This window comes from Eubalaena glacialis, chromosome 10 (genome assembly GCF_028564815.1).
Source record: "Eubalaena glacialis isolate mEubGla1 chromosome 10, mEubGla1.1.hap2.+ XY, whole genome shotgun sequence".
NCBI lineage: Eukaryota > Metazoa > Chordata > Mammalia > Artiodactyla > Balaenidae > Eubalaena > Eubalaena glacialis.
Genome location: NC_083725.1, coordinates 19,059,115 through 19,081,459, shown reverse-complemented (window position 1 = coordinate 19,081,459; position 22,345 = coordinate 19,059,115). Strand labels below are relative to the sequence as shown.

General features: G+C 53.1%; 1 protein-coding gene across 1 annotated transcript; it reads left to right on the top strand.

Moving 5' to 3' along the window:
* Window positions 1-3,750: 3,750 nt before the first annotated feature.
* On the top strand, window positions 3,751-17,351 carry ANKK1 (ankyrin repeat and kinase domain containing 1). Its single transcript, XM_061202531.1, has 8 exons — window positions 3,751-3,980; window positions 9,924-10,218; window positions 11,626-11,777; window positions 12,029-12,078; window positions 12,700-12,855; window positions 13,578-13,696; window positions 14,335-14,371; window positions 15,286-17,351. The coding sequence occupies exons 1-8, from the start codon at window positions 3,799-3,801 to the stop codon at window positions 16,479-16,481; spliced, it is 2,187 nt and encodes a 728-aa protein (XP_061058514.1). The 5' UTR covers window positions 3,751-3,798; the 3' UTR covers window positions 16,482-17,351.
* Window positions 17,352-22,345: the final 4,994 nt, after the last annotated feature.

Below are 22,345 nucleotides of genomic sequence, written 5' to 3'. Positions count from 1 at the left end.
GGTCTACCTGACTCACATGCTCTTGCATTTAAGCCCTGCTGCCACTGCCTCATTCCTTCCCTTTCTTTCTGGGAGAGTCTTCCTTCCTGGGCAGGTGTCCCGGTTTCTTGAACACATTCCTTCATCTTGACTAACCTCGCCCTCACCTCGGTTCACGGACTACCAGACGTTGGAGCCTGCCACAACTCGTCCAGGTGTCCTTCTGTGACATGTTTACAGGGTGGAGAATGGGGACAGATTGGGGAACTTCCCTGTATGCCAAGAGCTTGTCATTCCGGTCTGGGGAAAGGCTCATATTGGATTTCAGCATCTTTCAAAGTATTGCAGAGCTGCACTACCAACTCACTGGTCTGGGGGTGGCAGGCTCTCCCCCAGAACAATCAGACAACAAAATTCATTTAATAATTCTGAGTCTGGAAAATTTTCATCCCTGATCTGCCAAACTAAAATATATTGATAGAGTCAATAGGAAGGACTCGGAGCATCTTGGAGCAAAATTCCTATGGTTAGAACATGTTTCTTGCTCTTTCTGGTGGGATTGGATCATGGTCAGACTACCCTAGTAGTTCACTTCCATTCATCACACCCATTCCCGTTCATGGGTAGGAGGGCAGTGAAGGTGGAGCTTTCCTCTCCAGCTCTCTGCTCTCCACCCACTGGCTGTGGACTTCCTAGGCAGGCAGGACCTACGAACTTCTGCATTCAGACCACTGGGGAAAAAATCAGCAGTCTATAGATTGACCTTGCTCTTTCCCAGATCCCTAAGTATCACCCTACCTATTAATGAGGGATCCAGGAACTCTTTGCCTCTGTGACTTTACATTCAGAAAGAGCCCCTCCCCTTACTTCTCTCAGCGTTTTTCCAAAGACTACTAGGCTTTTGTCCTGGCCCGCTTTAGAGAGCACAGCTACAGGTATATATCTATTTTGTAGTTATAGGTATAGGCACATATCTATTTTGCCAGATTCTTCAGAAGCCTCGGGGGTGCCTGATCCCTCAGCTTGGCTGTTTTAACAGATAGGTCAACAGTAACACATGCCAGGTCCTTCGTGTCCTTCCACCCACCCCATAAAGGAATGAAGAAGAGTTTTATTCGGGATTCTGACACCTGCCTTGAGCCCTGGGTATCTCCTCCCACAGGGATGATTCTCCAGCACTCCTGTGATGGTCTCTGCAGAGGGCCAATGGCAGCTTCTGGTTTCTTGCTCTCCCTAGAGAGCCACTTCAAGTGTAACTGGTCCAAGGGGAATTTCCTTAATGGATTCAGGCCATTTGACCCTAGTATTTCCCCCAGTGGCCTAGATAGATCATGTTGAGGGTCAGAGATCAGAGTCAACCTTCCTTAGGTCCAGTGGGCCACCTTCCCAATCTCCATGCTCACCCACCCAGCAGAAGCTGAGAAGCATTCTCCTTGGTCTCCTGATCTCCTTGACAATAATATCCTCTGTCATCTTCCAAGCTTCCCTGGGGGAGGGTTTGAGACTTGTCAGGAGTAGGCAGGGCTGCTCCAGGGGCAGTAAGTTCTGTCAGGCCCTGTCTTGCTCCAACCAAAGCAAGCCAGGGCCTCCTTCTGACATTGTCTTTGGGGTATGTCTCCTGCTCTGGAACAGTTTCCATCGCCTCCACCCTCTTCCAGGAAGCATGACCCCCTTCCCTCCTTTTCCCCCATATCCTTTAAAGGCTCCTGTTATGCCCAACCCTTTCCACAGGGACCAAACAGACCTGGGTTTGAATCTCAACTCCCACTTACTAGTTATGTGGCCATTCACTACTTACTGTCTTCAAGCCTGGTTCCCCCATCCCTCACAAATGGGGAGATATTAACCTCATACTGTTGTTGTGGATTTAAACAAGATCATATCTATAAAGTTTGTACAGTAGGTAAAGGAACTACTGATCTTGGAACAAAGTTAAGGCTCAATAGTGGCACTGTCTCCAGGCCAATCTTCAGTTTTCACTCTGCCCACCAGAATTCATCCTGGGGAAGGCAGGTAAATTGTTATGGGAAGAGCAAGTGCCCCAACTCCCACCTGGGGTCCCTGCTCACCTATCATGGCCACGCTGCTCCCCAGGAGTCTGGTAGGAGTCAGGATATAGGGCTCTACAGGTTAGGGCCAAAGGCAAGGCATGTCCTCCTCTGGTAGGCAGGCTCCTCAAACTTGAGGATGGTCACTCTGGGGGTTCCCTGTGGACTTTGGCTCACCTGCCCAGCTGCAGGTGAGAAGTGACCTACCCTCCACTGCTCTGTGACAGTTCCTTCAGCAGCACCTGCCCTGGAATGGCCCTGGGAAAGCCACCTGTTCAAGCACTTACAATTTTCTCTGTTCTGGGGGTCTCTCAGGTGAGAGGGCAAGTCCATGGACCCCAAACCCAGAGACACCCCGCGCCCCCCCCACCCACCCAGGTTCAGCACCAGGAAGCTTTCCTGTATTCTCACTTGTATCCCCAGACAAGGACTAAGGGTCCTCCCACAGTGGATGCCAGGAAAGAGGAAGGAAATAGGGAGTTCGGAGAAAGGAAGGGGAGGCCACCCAGATGTGCTTCCCTAGGACACCTCCCTTCCCTCTGCCATTGGCTAACTTTACCCACCAGGACAGCTTCACATCTGTCCAGAAGCCACGTTTGCCTCTGCAGGTGCATTTTCTCCCCTCCTGCCTCAAGTCTCTGCACTGAGCCCTTGACCAGATTCCTCCACAGCCCCACCCTGCTCTGTGTTCGTCTCCTCCCAGGCTGCCCCGGTCATGCTCCAGCTGTTCCCTGAGCCTCATCTCTGGCCCCTGGCAACGAGCCACCCCAGTAACTGGGCTAAGGAGTTCACCTCCCCCATGGTCAACCCCAGACCCAGCACTCATCCCTCTGAGGTTGGGGCCAAAAGCAGTGCCAATAAGGGGAGCTCCCTGCAGACAGAGGTCCAGCCTCTCACCCCATGGATCCTGCTGACCCCTCCTTGGTGGCCTTTTGCATGCAGAGACTCAAACAAACAAAAAGAAACAAACAAAAGCCATCAACAACAAAGGAAGCATTAAGTCAGCCAAGCCAACTGATTCAGACCAGAAAATCCCCATTACAACTTTTTTACTCCAGACTTGCTATGGAGGGGTGGGTTCCAGGCCCTTAGCTCTACAAAGAAACAAACAAAGAAACAAACAAAACAAAAAGAAAGAAACAAACAAAAAGCCATCAACAACAAAGGAAGCATTAAGTCAGCCAAGCCAACTGATTCAGACCAGAAAATCCCCATTACAACTTTTTTACTCCAGACTTGCTATGGAAGGGTGGGTTCCAGGCCCCTAGCTCTACAATGGAGACCCCTGGCAGAGCCCTGAACCTTTTATAGATCCGCAGGACGTATAAGTTGCATGAATAAATGAATCTACTTCCGCGTAGAGTTAGGTCCAAATCAAAGGGGGCCAACTGCTCTGGCCAGACTCCTGTTTCTAATTTCAGGACACCTTCCACTCCCAGCACCTACCCAGGATCAAGCTGGGGGGAAAAAAATCACAGGCCGAGACTGTGGAAGGATACTGGGGCGGGGCAGGGTCTTTTGGGGTGCTGCGGATATAGCAACCCTCTTTCCGCTCCGCGCCCCCATCGCTGCCCGGGGCCTCAGGGCTCAGGCTGGCTTTCCCCGCCCTCGCAGGGCTGAAGCAGTTCCTCCTCTTTCGCAAGGGGAAGGAGGGAGGGCCGCCCGCCTCCCCATCCCCACCCTCCCGGGACCTGCAGCGCAGGAAGCGGCGGGTGCAGCCCGGCCGGCCGGGAGCGCGCGGGGCTTGGAGGGCCCGGGCCGCGCCGACCCCATGGCCGCGGGCGTGGAGCAGCGGCTGGGCGGCCTCCCCGTCTTCACCCGCGACGACTTCGAGGGCACCTGGCGCCCAGTGGCGAGCGGCGGCTTCAGCCAGGTGTTCCAGGCGCGGCACAAGCGCTGGCGGACCGAGTATGCCATCAAGTGCTCCCGCTGCCTCCAGCCTGACACCACCAGGTACCCGCCTGCCTCCCCCCCTCCTTTTGCGGAGGGAAAACCGAGGCCTGGGGAGCTCCCGAGGGAGGGGCGGCCGGGTTGAGGCTGAGGATTGTCCTCTCCACTTTTCTAAACTTTGTCCTGTGGCCTGAGCTCCCCAGGCACAGCCCTGACTGTTTACGGCTCTGAAATAAACTTGGCTCTGTTTGTGGAATCAAACCTATGTGTGAAATCCACAGAGGTCAAGGGTGAGCAGGAACTACCCTCCAAATATGCCTTTGTTCCATCCAACCTCCCAAACTGGTCCCGCCTCCTTCTTTCCAGCCTCACCTTCCTTCCGGGTGTCAGCTTGGTGATGACTGCTCTGGATGACCCTCTGCCACCCTCCTACCCACCCCCTAACTCGCAGGGCGGGCAGGGCTGGGCTTGCTCAGAGCCTGTGGCACTTGGCTCAGTGATGCGCTGTGACCTGGGGGGAATCACAGGTTCCACACCAGGGGCAACTCCTGTCTGGTGTGGCCCCAGCCCAGCCCATGCGTACAGGCTGATGGGGGCTTGGGGGGGTGGAGGCTGCCCAGCCTGCTGGCCTGAGAGCCTGTCCAGGACACTCACTCGCTGGCCCTCACATGGGCACTGCCAGCAGGTCAAGCCTGGAATGCTGCTGTCTCCGTCCTTGTTTTTGTCTCTGGCTTCTCCCAGGTCCCATTATATGTACTATGACCACTCCCTGGCAGGCCTCCTTTTCCCTCTTACTACCTCTTTCCCATTGCTTCCACCCATCTCTGCCTTTCCATTGCTTCAACCCATCTTTGCTGGTACTGGCTGTGCCCTCGCCCCTCGTGCAGCCATGGAGACTCTTGGATGTGAAGTCTGAGATGATAAACATGTCCCCCTCCCAAGCCTCCTGGGACATCACCTAGAGGGCCTTGGGGGTGCAGGGAGCAACTCCTATTGGCATCTTTTCTGGTCATTCTCTGTGGTCACTATGCAAGCTCCCAAGACACAGCCTCCGGTCCCACAAACCCAAGTCCCTTCTCTCACTCCCAGACCCCCGCCTGATTAATGAATAAGGGCAAAGTGAGATAGCCCCAGACTCACCCACCTTCCTCCCTCAACATCCTGGCTTGGGAGTAGAGTCAGGTTATTCTAGGATCTATTCAAATCATTTACAGCCTTTGAAGCAAAGAACAACAGGAAACAGATGGCATTGACAAGACTACTCATGAGACATTGACAGTAACTCCCATCTCAATTCCCTTCCCAATTCCAGGAATCCTTGGGTGGAAAGGACTAAGGGATTTACGGTAATCAATGCCTGCTACGTGTGGAGTGCTATACTAGGAGTTTCATGAGTATGACTTCACTGGATCCTCCTTCCGTCATCTCATTCATTTGTCCTCCTGATGAATGTTTATTGCTCACCTACTATGTGCCAGGCTCTATGCTGGACCCTGAGATATAATGATGAATGCCACAGATATGGCCCTGGAGATATTCTCCTGGAGCTTGCACATAAGGGAGAAAAGGCATTAATCAGATAACCCCACGTGTAAATGTAAGTGTGCTGCTGTGAGAGGTGCAAGAAAGGAGAGAGTTGTGGTTCCATGAAGGCTAATTATTGGAGTTTGAGATCAGAAAAGGCTTCCCTGAGGAAGTTACACTTGAGCTGAAATATGAAAGATGAGTCTGAGTTAAGTGGGTGAAGAGAGGAAAGCTTTCCATGTTGAGTTTAAGGTGCCTTTAAACAACCAAGAAGAATTGTCAAGTAGACTTCAGAGTAAAGCTCTGAGCTAACAGTATTAAAATTTGTGAGTCATTTGTTATAGGTGTATTTGAAGCTAGGGCATAGATGACGTTCACTCATTCTAAGCACTAAGTGAACAAAACAAAGTCCCTGCCCTTGTGGAGTTTATAATCTAATAGAGGAAGACAGAAAACAAACAAACAAACAAATAAATATTTTTATCTATATCCCTTACAAACCACCTGACATTTTCTTTGATTAAAATACCTAAGGAGAGTTGAGTAGTCTGATCTTCCAAAAAAAAATTATGATCTTCCAAAAAATAGTAATTTGTGGGCTTTTTTGCCCAAAATGTTAAGATTTTATTTACCAAGCCTCTTTGTTGTACAGAAAGTAAAAATGCTGTTACAATCTCAGTGTAAGTGGTAGCCACACATGGTTGACTTACCAATCGCAGCTCTCCACCCTACCGCAAGGGTCTTACACGAAACTCTGACAATGCTTATAATTTTGTTGTTGCTTATAAATTTGTTATAATGCTTGGTGGTAGATTTCCAAGACGGACTAAATGGATGAAGGCAGAATGTCACAGGATTTCTTCTTTGGTTCTTTGCGTGGGTGGGTGTCCTAGGGTTTGTATCACAGCTACCTTAAAAAAAAAAGCTACCAACTCCATTTGAGCAGTCCAGCCAATACGGAACTCAAGAAAAAATAAAGCAAGGTAGTTTTTTTGTGCAGGTTATTTGGAGTCTTTCTTTCAGCTTTCCCATTTCCTTCCTCACCTTCATCCTCATCCTCATTGTCTTCCTCTTATCAACTTCTCCATCACATCCAAATTCTTCCCTCCCTTGACTTCATCTTCATCCCCTTCCCCTTCTGCATCTTCCTCTTCATCATCAGACTCTTCCTCCTCACCATTTTTCTCCTCTTCCTTGTGTTCATCTTCTCCTCCTTCATTCTCCTCTTCTGGGGGGATAAGGATTGATGGAGTAGGGTTGCTATTTTCTATAGGCTTGAAATCCTTACTAATTACGTACTATTTGAGAATAGAGATTTGAAGCAAAGAAAGAGCAAACCGTGTGGCTCTCTCAGGCTCTCTTAGTGTTCTAGGCAGAGGGACGAGCAAATGCAAAGGTCCTGAGGAGGGAACAAGCTTGACATGGTGGAGCAGGTCACAGAGGGCTTCGTAGGCCATTGTAAGAACTTTAACTTTTATTATGAATGAGAAGAGAGCCACTGGACAGTCCTGAGCAGAGCAGTGACATGCTCTGACTGACATTTTAAAAGTACCACTCTGGCTGCTGGTGGAGGGGAAGAGAGAGAAGCAAAGGCACCAGTTAGGAGGCTTGGGCCAAGATGCCAATGGATAGAGGTGGTCACCAGTGGTCAGATTCTTGCTATATTTTGAAGGTAGAGCTGATGGAATGTGCTGAGGGGCAGCTTGTGGGAAGGAGAGGAAGAGAGGAGTCAAGGTTAAGCAAGATCTTTGAGGACTAGAGGGATGGTGGCTCCGTTCACTGAGATGGGGAAGGCTGAGGGGGCAGTGGGTTTGAGGGGAGAATCAAGAGTTCAGCTTTAGACACGTAAAGTGTTGAATACCCAGTTGGAGATGCTGAGATTGCCTAGAGACAGAGTACGGAATGAGAAGAGGAAAGAAGAGGGCCTGGGACTGGGCCTAATGATCAGGTAACACAATAGGAGCCTGCAAAGTAGGCACTGACCCTACACTGAGAACGGAAAATTGCTTGTAGGCTACAGCCACATGGGGGTCATCGGTGACTAGCAACAGCCTGTCAGTGAGGTATTAAGACCAGAAACCAGATGAAAGGGGATGGGGGGAGATGAAGAAAAGAGAAAGACAACAGGTGTAGCAAAATGCTTTCAAGAAGTCGGGGTGTCCAGGGGAGTTGTGCAAGTTATGTTGTTCCCATTTTACAGTTAAGAAACTGAGGCCCAGAGAGTTTGCTTCTTCAAGGTCATACAGAGAATAAGGTGAAATTGGGATTTGAAAGCAGGACAATGCGATCCCAGATCCCTTGCTTTTTCCACTTCATGACAGATGTCTTCTCAGTTCTTGTGACTTCAAAAGTACAAGAGGAGACACATAAAAATAAAATATTGCAGAGGTGGATGGGAGAGTCCTTGAACAGTAGAGAAGTAAAGACAAGAACGGCAGAAACCAGGACTAGCTAACCTGTCCAGATGCGAGGGAGAGCAGGTGCTTTTTCCTGGAGCTGAGGAGTCTCTGGCTGGCTTCCCAGGGAGGCCCTGTGAGCACATTTCCAGCAGCCTCCGACTGCAGTGCCAATGCAGCTTTGCAAATACTCTGCTTTTAAAAAATGTCATTTCTCCTTAATCTTCATCCCTCCAATCCCAGAACAATTTATAACAATTTGCATATTTACTGTTTTGTGGCACGTACAGTGAAAAGAGTGAAAGGTTTGCAGATGCTTATTTTGTAAGGCTTTCCCTTCAGTATTGACTTCTGTTCAGTTCAACAAAGATGCCTTGTGCTGTACGTGGCCATGTGCTGTGGGGAGTACAAAGATGAAAACTTATACTTCATCTCCAAAATGGAATCCCATGCAGCCATTACCGAGCTTGCTTTGAGAGAATAACGATGCAGGAAGTGCTCTGCTACACCAACAGGGAAAAGCAGATCGCAAAACAGCCTGCACTATGTGATGGCAAGAGGGAGTGGAGGAGAAAGGAGTGACAGGGAGGGAGAAAAGGAGAGAGGTTCCTTGAAATGTATTGTAAAAGGATACGCTAAATTATTAACAGAGGCCAACTCTGGAAGGTTGGGTTACTGATGATTTAATTATTATTACTATTATTATTATTATTATTATTTTGGCTGTGCCATGAGGCTTGCGGGATCTTAGTTCCCCGACTAGGGATCGAACCGAGGCCCCACAGTGAAAGCACTGAGTCCTAACCACTGGACCGCCAGGGAATTCCCTAATTTTCTTTTCTATTCCCTAGATGTTCTACAAGGTATATATATTACTTTCATCATCAAAAAGGCAATAAGTGACATATTTTTTCAATATTTTTTATTGAGATATAGTTTATTTACAATGTTGTGTTAATTTCTGCTATACAGCAAAGTGATTCAGTTATACATATATATATACATTATTTTTTAAAATATTCTTTTCCATTATGGTTTATCATAGGATATTGAATATAGTTCTCTGTGCTCTACAGTAGGACCTTGTTGTTTATCCGTTCTATATATAAAGGCTTACATCTGCTAACCCCACCTCCCACTCCATCCCTCCCCCAACTCCCTGCCCCTTGGCAATCACCAGTCTGTTCTGTGTCCTTGATTCTGTTTCATAGATAGGTTCATTTGTGTCATATTTTAGATTCCACATATAAATGATATCATATGGTATTTGTCTTTCTCTTTCTGACTTACTTCATTTAGTATGATAATCTCTAGTTGTATCCATGTTGCTACACATGGCATTATTTCATTTTTTATGGCTGAGTAGTATTCCATTGCATATATGTTCGACATCTTCTTTATCCACTCATCTGTCGATGGGCATTTAGGTTGTTTCCATGTCTTGGCTATTGTGAATAGTGCTGCTATGAACATAGGGGTACATGTATCTTTTTGAGTTATAGTTTTGTCTGGATATATGCCAAGGAGTGGGATTGCTGGATCACATGGTAGCTCTATTTTTAGTTTTCTGTTTTCCACAGTGGCTGCACCAATTTACATTCCCACCAAAAGTATAGGAGAGTTCCCTTTTTTCCACATCCTCTCCAGGATTTGTTATTTGTAGACTTTTTAATGATGGCCATTCTGACCGTTGTGAGGTGGTTCGTCAATAAATCATGTTTTAAAAGAGAAGCAGGAGGCATAATTTTGGTCCTCCATGGGCTTGCGATCTCCAAGGGGAGGTAGACATATAGAAGTGGCCAGAATAAACGGCAGGCTTTTTGTGGCCGCCTTTGTAGAATGGGCTGGCTCCTAAATTTGCAGACCCCTTTACTTCTTGTCTTGTTGCTTGAGCCATCTGGACCCTAATCTGTGCATCCACTGGGCATCCTCTCGTGTCTCTCTTTCCCCCTCCATTACCTTGCAAGCTCCCAAGGCATCTCTGGGTCTGCACAGCCTGGTATCAAGTCTAGTTTGTGTGTCCTGCTAGTTGCTCTTGTAATTAAAGGGTCAGCTCCTTCCATCTCTCGCTCCTGCCCCTCCTTAGCTCTGATGTGAATTGCCTCATTGAAGAAGCAACCAAAATGGAGAAGATCAAGTTTCAACACATTGTGTCCATCTACGGGGTATGCGAGCAGCCGCTGGGTATTGTGATGGAGTTCATGGCCAACGGCTCCCTGGAGAAGATGCTGCCCACCCAGAGCCTCTGCTGGCAGCTCAAGTTCCGCATCATCCATGAGACCGGCTTGGCCATGAACTTCCTCCACAGCATTAACCCACCACAGTTCCACCTGGACCTCAAGCCAGGCAACATCCTCCTGGACAGCCACATGCATGTCAAGGTAAGGACCCTAGTGAACCCCTCTGCCCCCTTTCACTCCAGAGCCTTCTCCAGATGAACAGGATTATTTACTGCCTGACTAGCCTGTCAAGAGTTTTTGTTGTTGTTGTTGTTTTTAATGTTTATTTATTTATTTATTTGGCTGCGCCAGATCTTCGTTGTGGCATGTGGGATCTTTAGTTGCGGCATGCGGGATCTTTTTAGTTGTGGCATGCACGTGGGATCTAGTTCCCTGACCAGGGATCGAACCCGGGCTCCCTGCATTGGGAGTGTGGAGTCTTAGCCACTGGACCACCAGGGAAGTCCCCTGTCAAGAGTTTTAAGCAGCTCCCTTCATGGACAAATACCAAAGGCAGGGATCACACCTAAAACAGATAGATGCACAACGAAATTTGGTGCATGAAACTGGGTATCAGGATGCCTGCAAAAACCCTCTTTGGATGTCAGTCTTCCATTTCTAATGTGGGTAGAATAATCTCTATCCCATTCTTTGCTTCAAGTGAGAATGTGTGTAAATGAGATGTTCTTAAGAAAGGTCATGATGGCCATTTTTTCAGTTCCTAAAACACGCGCCGCTTTCATTTCTGCCCCAGGACCTTTGTACATGCTGTTTCCACTGCCAGGAACAGTGTTCCCCAGCTCCCTCTTTATCCAACAAAGGCCTACACATCTTTCAGGTCTCAGCTTAAACAGCACCTCCTCAGGGAGTTTTTCCCTGATCCACCCCCGTGGGCCCCTGTTATATACCCTCACTGTACCTCTCTTTTCATACTGCTAACCCCAATTTTAAGTGTATAGTCATTTGTGAAACTATTTCATTAGTGACTATACCCCCTATTTGAATAAGTACTTAGGAGAGTAATGGGTGCGAGGGTTTCATCATTCTTATCTGCTGCCTGATCCTCAGTATCCAGCCTAGTTGGCACTCAGTGAATTGTCAATTTATTGATGTATGAATGAATCAATGGATGGAAGCAAAGTCAGAGATAAATATACATGGTGTCAATGCTTCAGGGCCCGTGAAAGTGGGATGAACAGAAGCTCACCAAAGATGCCACTTTATCCACAGTCCCTTTGGGTAATGACCACACCTACCAAGTACTTACCATGTGCCAGGCACTGTTCTAAGTGCCTTTTGCATATTTCCTTATTTAATGCTCATAATAGCACTGTGAGTTAAGTACTTGTCTTGTTTCCCTTTTATAGATGAGGAAATGGAGGCTCTGAGAAAATAAGTAACTTGTTCAAGGTCATCCTGTGGTGGTACATGGTGGTGCTGGGAGAGAGCTTATGGTCTCAGCGGCTACACTACACTGGCAGCGAAGATAGTGGGAGGGATGAGAAACTCAGGCAGTTTTCTGGAGGCAAGACTGTATTGCCCCCCATCCCCATCCGGGCTTCCTCCCAGGTTTCGGACTTCGGCTTGTCCAGGTGGATGGAACAGTTGACCCGGATGCAGTACATCAAGAGGTCAGCTCTGCACGGCACCCTCAGCTACATCCCCCCTGAGATGTTCCTGGAGAGCAACAAGGGCCCAGGGCCCAAATACGATGTGTACAGGTGAGATGGAGGCTGGGCTCCAGGCCACATACCCAGGGCGTAGCTTGTTGTCAATGCCCTGCCTGGACCCCAAGGCCCAAAGGGCAGGGCAGGACAAGGATGAGGTCTGGGCCCTCCCTGCCCACGTGGGAGGAGGAGGGATGCGGGGGGATTCTGGCTGGAGAGGCATTGCCTGGGTTTGTGTGGTCCATGGGGCCCCCCTGCTGGATATCCGAGAAAGCCACTCAGGGGGCGCTTTCTCCTGTCTGCAGCTTCGGAATTGTCATCTGGGAGATCCTCACTCAGAAGAAACCGTATTCAGGTAGCAGGCGACAGTGGCACCGTCAGATGGGGCCCAGGAAGGGACTGGGAGGCTGGGGGTTCGTGGGGGCAGGGGCAGGCGGCAGGTTTTTGTTGGGGACCATATTGCTCTTTAAGGGTTCCCGTCCTCACCCTCCTTCCTTTCTCCCCCTACTTTTTAGAGCTCACATGACCGTGAAAGAAAGGGCAACCCTCAGCCCAGACCATACTTTCTGCCTCTAGTTCCTTTGCTTCAAAGTGTTCTTTCCTGTCTCTCTCACCCCCAACCCTGCCACCCAGGTGTCAGGTAAATAGATTGTCAGGGAATTTGGATAATCCAGCAAAGTTCAAAATCAAAGCCTGTAACTAGGCCTGATGGTCAGTCCTGCCGTCTTTGGACAGCAAAAGCCTGCAGTGAGGGGCCATGGCCGGTCTTGGCCTGGGAGGGGCTGGAGCTGGACCAGAGACCCAGCTGCTCAAATCTGAGCCTCAAGTCAGCCTGTAGTCTAGTTATTAACTCACTGTGCATTTATGGAGCCCCTGCTGTGTGCATCGCCCTGTCGGGATCCTCAGAGCCCCCATGTCCTGCCCAGCCCCTCTGGCCCTGCCTCAGCACCCGCACAGCCTGGGCCCCCTCTTGCAGACTTCAACATGATGACCATTATGGTGCGAGTGGCCGCAGGTCTGCGGCCCTCCCTGCAGCCTGTCTCTGATGAGTGGCCGGCTGAGGCCCAGCAGATGGTGGACCTAACGAGGCGCTGTTGGGACCAGGACCCCAAGAAGAGGCCCTGCTTTCCAGGTTCTCATCAGCCTGATGTACACAAGGATGAGGGAGATGGGTAGGGCTGGGGGGCCTGCGGGCCAGGAGCGGTGGTTGAAGCCCCGGGCCACTCCTGAGAGCTCTGCAGGGAGGGCCCTGCGTGACACTAGGGCAGACTCTGTACCACAGTGCAGTGTTGGCAGGGGGTGGGAGGGTGGGGGGGTGGATGGCAGAGGGCCAGTGGCAGCTGAGGGCTGCGGTTTGGTCTCTTTGGGTTAATGTGTAACCCTATGGGAGGTAGAAAAGAAAACCATTGCTGGAAGGCATCTGGGCCCGGCTCTGTTGCTTCTGAGACTCCAGTTAGCCTGCGTCCTCTCAGGCTGCAGTGTCCTCATTTGTAAAATGTTCCCAGACCATGAGATCACAGGCATGATGGATCTTGCGGTCATCCACTCCTTTAGGGACTATGCAAATGTATGCATGTGTAAGCGTGAGCATCTTAGCGATCCCTTAGTCCTGCCCCCTTGCTTTATGGAACAGGTCTGACCCTCCAAAGGGGTCAGAGACTTGCCAAATGTGGCCCCACTGAGCCAAGGCGGGACCCTAGCTTGCCTGCCTCCTGGTGCGCATGTGTGGATGCCCCCGAGCCCAGGGATGGGTTTTGGGAGAGGGGACATGGGACATATTAGGATATTTAAAATGGGGAAGAACTGCAGGCCAGCCTGTCACTTCTTTTGCTTTCTCTTTGTTTCGTGGAGCAGACATCGCAGTGGAGACAGACATGCTGCTGTCCCTGCTCCAGAGTCCTGTGGCTGACCCAGAGAGCGAGGCCCTGGCCAGGAAGATGTCCTGCACAGTGTGTCTGTGCCGGCGCTGGGAGGTGAGTGTGTGTGGGGCGGGCCTGGTCTCCGGCAGGCACTGAGGATGCGTGCACAGGTCCCTCCTCACGAGGCTGCCTGGCTGAGGGGCAGGTGGGGACCGGAGCCAGTGCACGCTCTGCTGGCCAAGCCAGGCAGCCACTCGGGGACACCTTTTCTTACCTTGCTCGAAGATGCTCTAAGGGCTGCTGGTAGCCGTGGCTCAGAGCCTCTGAGAAGGACATGCCATCCCTCACATGTGTGACATTAAACAGAGCCTGTCCTGCAGAGGGAGACCTCGGCTCTCCCAGGCTCTCCCAGCCTACGGGTCAGCGTCCTCCCGGCTCTGCTGTCCTTTCCCTCACCTGGGAACCAGCTGTGGGCTTCCATGGGGCTCCTGGCTGAACCCACAGGGCCGTCCTGCCTTCCCTGTGGCCCAAGGGGAAGTCAAGGCCCTGGGCCACCTCTTTCTGGCAGGGCCTCCTCTGCTCGGGGATCTCCCCTAGACACAGCTGGTGGCAGGGATGAGAGAGGAGGGAGTCTCCTAGCACAGGGTGGAATGTTGAGTCCTGACAGGTGAAGGGAGGAGTGGAGGCCGGCATAGGCCAGAACTGCCCTGATCATCTGATCCGCCCCGTGTCTTCTGGTTCCCCCTCCCCAGGTCAGTGAGGAGATCAGCCAGGAGCTAACAGACAGCGGTGAGTCCAGAGTGCGCAGCTGGAAGCGGAGAACCCACAGCGGAGGAGAAAGTGGACTCAGACCATATCCTTTCCCCATCCTCCCTGGCCCACCCTCCTCCCCAGGCCTGTCACAAACCAGGAGTCCGTGTTCCCTTTCCTGACACCCGGCCCTATGCTCCAGAAATGCACATGCCCCCGGGGGCCTGGCTCTACTTCCCCTTCAAGTCTGTGTCCTTTTGAGGCCGGACTCCTCCCTTCCTGGCCCGGAAGGAGGAGCGTCAGTTTTCAACTCCGGTTGCATATTGGAATTACTTGGGGAATGAAAAAGTATACGATGCCTGAGCCACCCTAGAATAATTCAATCAGAATCTCTGGGGGTTTGGCCTGAGCAGTGATTTTCATTTGTTTGTTTTTTTTGTTTTGGAAATTGTTGCTTTTAATTCTAATACACCACTGGGTAGAGCAGGAGGAAGTGGGTCCTTAATGGCTCAGGAGGAGTTCAGATCTCAGAGCTCAGCTGCAAATTTATCTCCAATTTGCATTTATTTACTTTGTGCCACGCACTGCTGGGGAAGTTCTTACCTACATGATATGATTTGTCCTCCCAGTGGTAGCGTGAGGTTGGGCATTGTTCATGTCCCCTTACGGATCAGGAGCTGGAAACTCAAAGAGGCAGAGAACACGTGATGCTAAGAGGTAGAGTCAGGATTTGCACCCCGGCCTCTTTCTGCCTCATCCTTACGGGAAGAACTGCCAGAGTCAGTTCTCTAGGACAGTGGAGCCTGCATAGAGATCCGGGATACCGGGAAAGACGTTGCCCTCACTCCTAGGTCTTTGTTCCTGGCTGGTACTTCCAGGAGGCAGGGGGATGGCCGAGATGACCTCTGGACAGGTCAGAGGTCCTCTTCTCAATCTCACCTTCCTCCCAGCAGACTCAGGAGACTACTTGAAGCGGGTCCTGCCTCTCTCAGACAGCGAGAGCCTGGTCCTGAGCGATGAGCAGCTGCGCATCCGTGAGAACAAGGTCACCCCCCTCCACTTTCTGGTGGCTCAGGGCCGCCTGGAGCGGGTGAGGCTTCTGCTGGCCCAGGAGGTCCACGTGGACTGCCAGACGGCCTGCGGCTACACTCCCCTCCTCGTCGCCACCCAGGACCAGCACCCTGACCTCTGTGCCCTGCTCCTGAAGCACGGTGCCGACGCCAACCTGGTGGACGAGGACGGCTGGGCCCCGCTGCACTTCGCAGCCCAGAATGGGGACGACCGCACTGCCCGCCTCCTCCTGGACCACGGGGCCCGTGTGGATGCCCAGGAGCACGAGGGGTGGACCCCGCTCCACCTGGCTGCGCAGAACAACTTTGAGAATGTGGCACGGCTTCTGGTCTCCCGTCAAGCTGACCCCAACCTGCAGGAGGCTGAGGGCAAGACCCCTCTCCACGTGGCCGCCTACTTCGGCCATGTCAGCCTGGTCAAGCTGCTGACAGGCCAGGGGGCCAAGCTGGATGCTCGGCAGAGAAACCTGAGGACACCACTGCACCTGGCGGTGGAGCGAGGCAAAGTGAGGGCCATCCAACACCTGTTAAAGAGTGGGGCGGCCGCTGATGCCCTTGACCAGAGAGGCTACAGCCCACTGCACATCGCCACTACCAGGGGCAAGTACCTTATCGGCAAGATGCTGCTCAGGTACGGCGCCAGCCTCGAGCTGCCAACCCACCAGGGCTGGACGCCCCTGCATCTAGCAGCCTACAAGGGCCACCTGGAGATCATCCACCTGCTGGCTGAGAGCCACGCAGACGTGGGGGCTCCCGGAGGCATGAACTGGACCCCCCTGCACCTGGCTGCCCGTCACGGGGCGGAGGTGGTGGTGTCCGCACTGCTGCAGTGTGGGGCTGACCCCAATGCTCCCGAGCAGTCAGGCTGGACGCCCCTCCACCTGGCAGTCCAGAGGGGGGCCTTCCTGAGCGTCATCAACCTCCTGGAGCACCGTGCAGATGTCCATGCCCGCAACAAGGTGGGCTGGACGCCTGCCCACCTGGCCGCCCTCAAGGGCAACATGGCCATCCTCGGAGTGCTGGTCAAGGCCGGTGCCCAGCTGGACACCCAGGACGGGGTAGGCTGCACACCCCTGTAGCTGGCCCTCTGGAGCTAAAAGCAGGGCATTGTCGCCTTCCTAGAGGGCAAGGAGCCCTCACTGGCCATTCTGGCCGGGGCTGAGCCTAGAGCCCAGACGGAAGTTTAGACAACCTGCGGTCTCCTTACCTGTAAGGAAGAGAGGTTGGTGGAAGTGAAGCTGGGCTTCTGGCAGGGCCCCTTCCCTGTCCTTGCCAGCTGCCCCTTAGACCTTGAGAGGAGACGGGAACCTGGTCCCCTGGGTGGTGGAGCGATGGGGAGAGGAACACGGAGGTTGTAGCTGGGGAAGGGGCCCCTGGCTCAGAGACGTCCTTTCAGCCCTTCCTCCATGTGTGTCTCTAGCCAACTCTCAGCCTCCTTCTCCTGTACCTGGACTCAAGCCCCCAAAGTGAGTTCCCTCTTTATTCCCAAGGTTCCTGCCACCTTTAACCACTTGCTCCTGAGTCCACAGGGGCCCTTGCATCCTAGAACTCTCTCTGAAGAAGGAGGGAGGCACAGAGGAGAGGGAAGTGTTCCTTCCCAGCTCACGTCTGTGTCACTTGGCCCCTTTCTTCGGGTGCGGTCAGGACAGCCAGACACACGTGCTTTGTGCAAGGGCAGGAGCTGAAAGTTCGGAGGAGTTTTCCACTTCCAGTTGAAAGCCCCGGCCAAGAGCCGTTGCTGTACCGACCACCTTCCTGGCGGCTCTGGTCCCAGGGCCCAGGTCTGCCGTACAATCTCTTGGGGGGAAGGAAGGGTCTGCTCCAACCGCCCACGAGTGACCCTACATGGGACGCTTGGTCCCTGGTCCCCCTGCCTCACCCTTCACCCTTTGCTGTGTCCAGTTATATGGCCGGTTTCAAATCTGACTGCAATAAAGCTGTGGCTCTGAGTCCCCGCCTTAGAGGTGGACTGGCCCGTGGTGCCAGGCTGGCTATGGGGGCTGGTGGTGTTAGTCTGGCATACGCGTGTGCACGTGTGCGGTGTGGTGTGTATGTGATCGTGTGTGAGTTCCCGCTGGGGAGGAGGCGGGGGCAGACGTGGGGAGGTGGACGGTGGTGATGTCACCTGGAGGGGAGGTATGTGGGCTTGGTGTGGAGCTTGCCGGGCAGGGACTTCCTCCTTGGCAGCGGCTCAGGGAGCTCTGTCCTGCCCCCATCAGCTGGCCTGGCCTGGTCTGCGAGTTGCAGGGCAGGTCGGGGCAGGCCTGGGATTGCTCAGACTAGCCTTGTGTGACCAGTCCAGGGCTCAGCGGCCAGCAGCTTCTCCTTCCTCTCTGGCTCTGCCGGGGCTGGCCCACCGTTGGGAGGGGAAGGGGCGGGACTGCGGGTGGGAGCAGGACGGGTGCCCTAGGGGTCCTCTCCTGCTCCTCTGTCCCTCTTCACACTGCCGGAGCAGCCCCTCCAACTCAAGGATGTTGTGTAGTTGTCAGAGAAGAGGAATCTTCTGCCCCAGCCACTGGCCAGCTCCAACGCCAGCCAACCCGCAGGCTTGCCTTTCAGTGTCACCCTCATGGGCTGAGCGCGGGGCCATCAGTCACCAGCCTCACGTGGGCGTGGGGTAAGAGAGGCGGAGCAGAAGACACCTGTCACCCCACGGACATGCTGAGTGCAAGAGTCCGTTCTAGCAGAGATGGTGGCAAAGGTCTCCCATCCTGTGGTCTCTGGGCTGTGGTGCCAGCCTCATGGACACTTCACCCCACCAAGCCACGGACTACAGCCACCACAGAGAGTCCTGAGAGCAGCTTTGAATGGGGTTGTGCCCTAGAACAAAGGCTATAAATCAAGCCTGCACATTAGGATCTCCTGGGTGAGGTGTGGCAGGGTGGGGAGGAATGGAAAGGTTTTTAAATTACCTGGCCCTACCCTTGACCAGTTAAACCAGAATCTCCAGGGTAGGATCCTGGTATTAGCTGGAGAGCAGCCAGGGCTGAGGACCACCACCAGGGGGCGTCCCGTGGCTTCTCTCTGGGCCCTTCTTAGCATCACCATGAAGACAGTCCCCAGCAGCCTGGGTGGTGGTCTTTTCCTCTCCTGGTTGGATGAGTGGAGACTCCTGAGGACCGGGGCAAGGCTCACTCAGCGGACTGTTTCATCCTCTTGCTCCCTGCTAGCTGCCTGGCCCATTCTCCTCGTTCTCCCTGAGACTAAGCCTTGGGCAAAACTTGTAGTGAAAAATGCCCCTGGGAGTTCTGTCTTTCCTAGAACGTGCTGGAGCAGGAAGAGGAAAGGGAGAGGGCACAGTGCTGTCTGCTTCTCCTCACACCCTGAGGTCTGAGTCTAGCTCCAAGGCGAGGATTCTGCACGAGCCAGAGAAGGGGCGTGGGGCTGCATGTTCAAAGTCAAGCGAGCTCAGAACAATTCGTGCGAATGGTCAGGAGTGAACCACGGAAGGACAGTGGTGTCTGGCTTGTCCTATTGGGAAGAGTTTGAGGAAAGACTTTGAAGAATGCAGTTAGAAAAGGTAAATGATTTTTTTTTTTCTTGCACCTATGGTCCTATAAATGGCAGAGGTCCCATGGAGATGCACATGGGACCATCCCTAGGATTCATTTCAACTCTGATGATCCCAGGGTCTAAGCAGAGACCCTCAGACCCCTGCTTTCTCTACTCCCTTCCTCCAAGAGATAACTGAGGTCGCAATTTCAGGCCAGCTCTAGCCGACACAGCCCTATCATTGCTTTTCATCACCTTCTTCTCCCTTCCCAAGCCACCCCTAGCCAGACACAGACCCTACAGACACACACAGCATCTACCCTGAGTCCCATTTCAACAGAGCTGCCTTCTAGAGGTTTCCTAGGGATGTTTAGAATCGGATTTTAGTAAGGCCTTTGCAATTCCCAAGGAGAGGATCTCGGTTGAATTTCAAACCTGTTTAGGGGAGATTGGGGTAGACGAGGATAGGAACCCCTAATTTCCTACTGGACGTTTCCACGTGAAGATCCTACAGACCCTTAAACTCAGTGTCCCAAACTGAGCCTCCCCTTCCCCTCCCAAGCCTGCTCCTCGTCGTTCTTAGCTGAGGGGACTCCTAACCTAGAAGTCTCTCTAGACCAGCACTGTCCGACAGAACTTTCTGGCAGGATGGAAACCTTCCACATCTGCCACTAACTCCACGCGCTGCTGAGCACTTCAAATGTGGCCGATGCAACTGAGGGACCCAATGTTTAATTTCGTCAAGTTACATTTAAGCAGCTACAGGTGGCTGGTGAACAGACAGCGCAGTCTACACTCTTCCTCTCCCTCTCCCCCCATCCAATCAGTCACCACGCTGAGTGGGGTTCATCAGGAAGGGCTTTCCGGAAGCTGCAATGTTAGAGGAGGACAAGGGCATAGCAGACAAGGGGCAAGGCCCGGGCTAGGTGGGAGAGGCCGGGGCACGGGAGGCTGGGGAATGTGAAAGAGCAATCAAGCTGTTTGTGGGTGCAGACGGCACAGCGGAAGAGCGGGGGCAGGGGAGGGTGGGTGCTTCACTGGGAGACCAGGACGCCATTCATGATTCCAGAGGTTGGACTCAACATGAGGGTCAATTGTGAGCTCCGAGCAGAGGGAGGGTGCCATCGGAATGAACCGCGTATTCCAAGGACCCCTCAGCCATGTGTAGGGTAAGGAAACAGGTGGTGGAGAAAGGGGTCCTGCCTGTGAAGGGCCCTGTAGTCTGGCAGAGCTGGGGTGAGGTCTTTACCTAGACTCTGAGCTCCGCCTCTCTCTTTGTAACGCGTATTGTTGAGGGGATGAAATTAGATCGTGCACATCCCCGGCTGGCACTGGGACTCCCGTTACTTTGCTTCTCCTCCATTGTTCTGGTTCTGTCCTTTCTCACCATTATCCCATCCACCCACTCACTGCCCTTCATCTAGACAGGAGCCTCCTTCCCCATTCCCAGCGCTGCTGCTTGAGCCAATCCACCCCTCCCCAAGGAGGGCCCTGGGAGATGGCACCACCTATCTGGCTGTCCCCAGAGATGCAGGCGGCCCTGTTTGTTCTGCCTGGGAGGCCTTTTGTGCTGGGAGGAGCCATCCCTCAGGAGGCTTCTCCTGGTTGTGAGGCCAGGAGACCAGAAGGAACAGGGAGGTTGGCAAGCTGTATCAACAGGAGTTAAAGTGCAGCACGGAAGTCCAAAGAGGCTTCTGTGATGTCTCAGAAGGCAGGCTGGCTCTGGGAACCAGTGGCGTCTGCCCCCGAGTCCCGGCACCTGTGTAACCTCACGCTGCAGTCACCAAGGGTTCCCCTGGTCCTACAGCTGGTCCTGCCACTCTGCTCACAAGCACAGGCCCCCTCCACCCGCCCCCCGCCCACCACTGTGCTCCTGCCTATTCCTCAAGACCCAACTCGCCTGTCCCTGCGTGTGAAGCCTTCTCTGACTGCCCAGCTGGAGATGGTCACTCTGTCCCAATACCCCCTGCGGTGAGGTTCCTCCCTGGGTGTCAGCGCATCGCTGCATCGGCTTATTTCCGCATTACACCCGGTCCTCCCTCTGCACTCCGTCCGTACCTGCTGGATAGGATATAGGCAGCAAGGCTGTTACTGTAACTTAAGGGAGAGAGGTAGCTGCCAGTCTGGGCTGAGACGAGGAGGGAAGCTGTTGGGGGCTGGGTAGTGGAAAGGCTCTGAAGCTGGGCCAGCCACTAGCCTGTGACCCTCGGCTGCTGAAACGTCCTTAGACTTGGCTGCATCATCTAACGGAGATAACGCTTATCTCATTGGCTTGCGGTAATGATCGACCCGGATGCCCGGTGGTCAAAGGGCAAAGCTGTTAGTAAGCACTCAACACAGTATTTTCTTGCAGTTTCTCCCAAGTCAGAGGGATTTTTCTCTTGGAAGGGGGCACAGACAACCTAGCCTTCTGCAGCCTTTTGGCGAAGATGCTCTTGGAAGCGGCTGCCTATTTTTCTTTGCCAGCCTATCCAGGGGAGGAAGGGCCGGCTCTTCTTCAGTGCCTTGGTGTGGACCGTGGCTCTGAGACCTCTTGGGACACACCTAAAGTAGTGTCAGGTCAGCTGTAGGGCAGGGCAAGCCCCACCCGTGGGTCCTGCCGACTGACACACAGCTGAGAGGCCCCAGGAGCCAGACAGGGGGTTCAGTGTCAGCCAAGCAAGGTGGCCATGTCTGCATCTACCAGCAGAGGGTAGGGTCCAGGGCTGATGTTCTGATGGGCAGAGGCAGCATGAGGGCTCAGCCTGCACAGAGAGGACACGTGGATGAAGACAGCAACTGCACAGTGGGTAGGGTGCGGGGTGGGCAGCAGAGGTCTGTACATGAGGCTGAGAAGGGCCGGGTCAGGTCCCTGCTGCGGGCTTCCGGACTCTGGAGCCCAGAGCAGCACCTGCTGCGGGGAGAACTAGACCACAGAACATGTCTCCTCCAGACAGTTTCCTCCCTCTCTTGCCCACTCCATCTTTTCCCTGCCCCGGATGCAGCACAGAGCCTGGCCTCCACGGACTACTCTCATGGGGCCAACAGGACAGTGTTTGGAGTTGGGCCTGGTCAGGAAAGCCCAGAAGTTGTGCATGCCGTAGCTTTGTTCCTACAAAATCCCCTGCCTCTCCCATGTCCCAGGTGGTACCACCTCCATCCCCCGCCCTGCTTCATCTGCAACGTCTGACTGCCCCTGAGGTTCCGGGGAGGCTGCCTCCCTCTCTCCAGCCTCACACACACATGTCCAGGTCTCAGGACAGAGCCGGGGTGAAGACTGGAGAAAGTGCAGGCAAGTGTGGTGGTCACACAGCATTTCCTGTGGACTCGGTGCTGCACGGCTCCAACCACGTAAAAGGCCTTTCCAGATGCCCTCCAGGCCAGGGGTTCTGCCCAGCAGCTCTCACCCTGCTTTATTTGCCAAGTAGCAAAGGTGGGATGGGAGAGGGAACGGGAAGCTGTTCCTACCAGG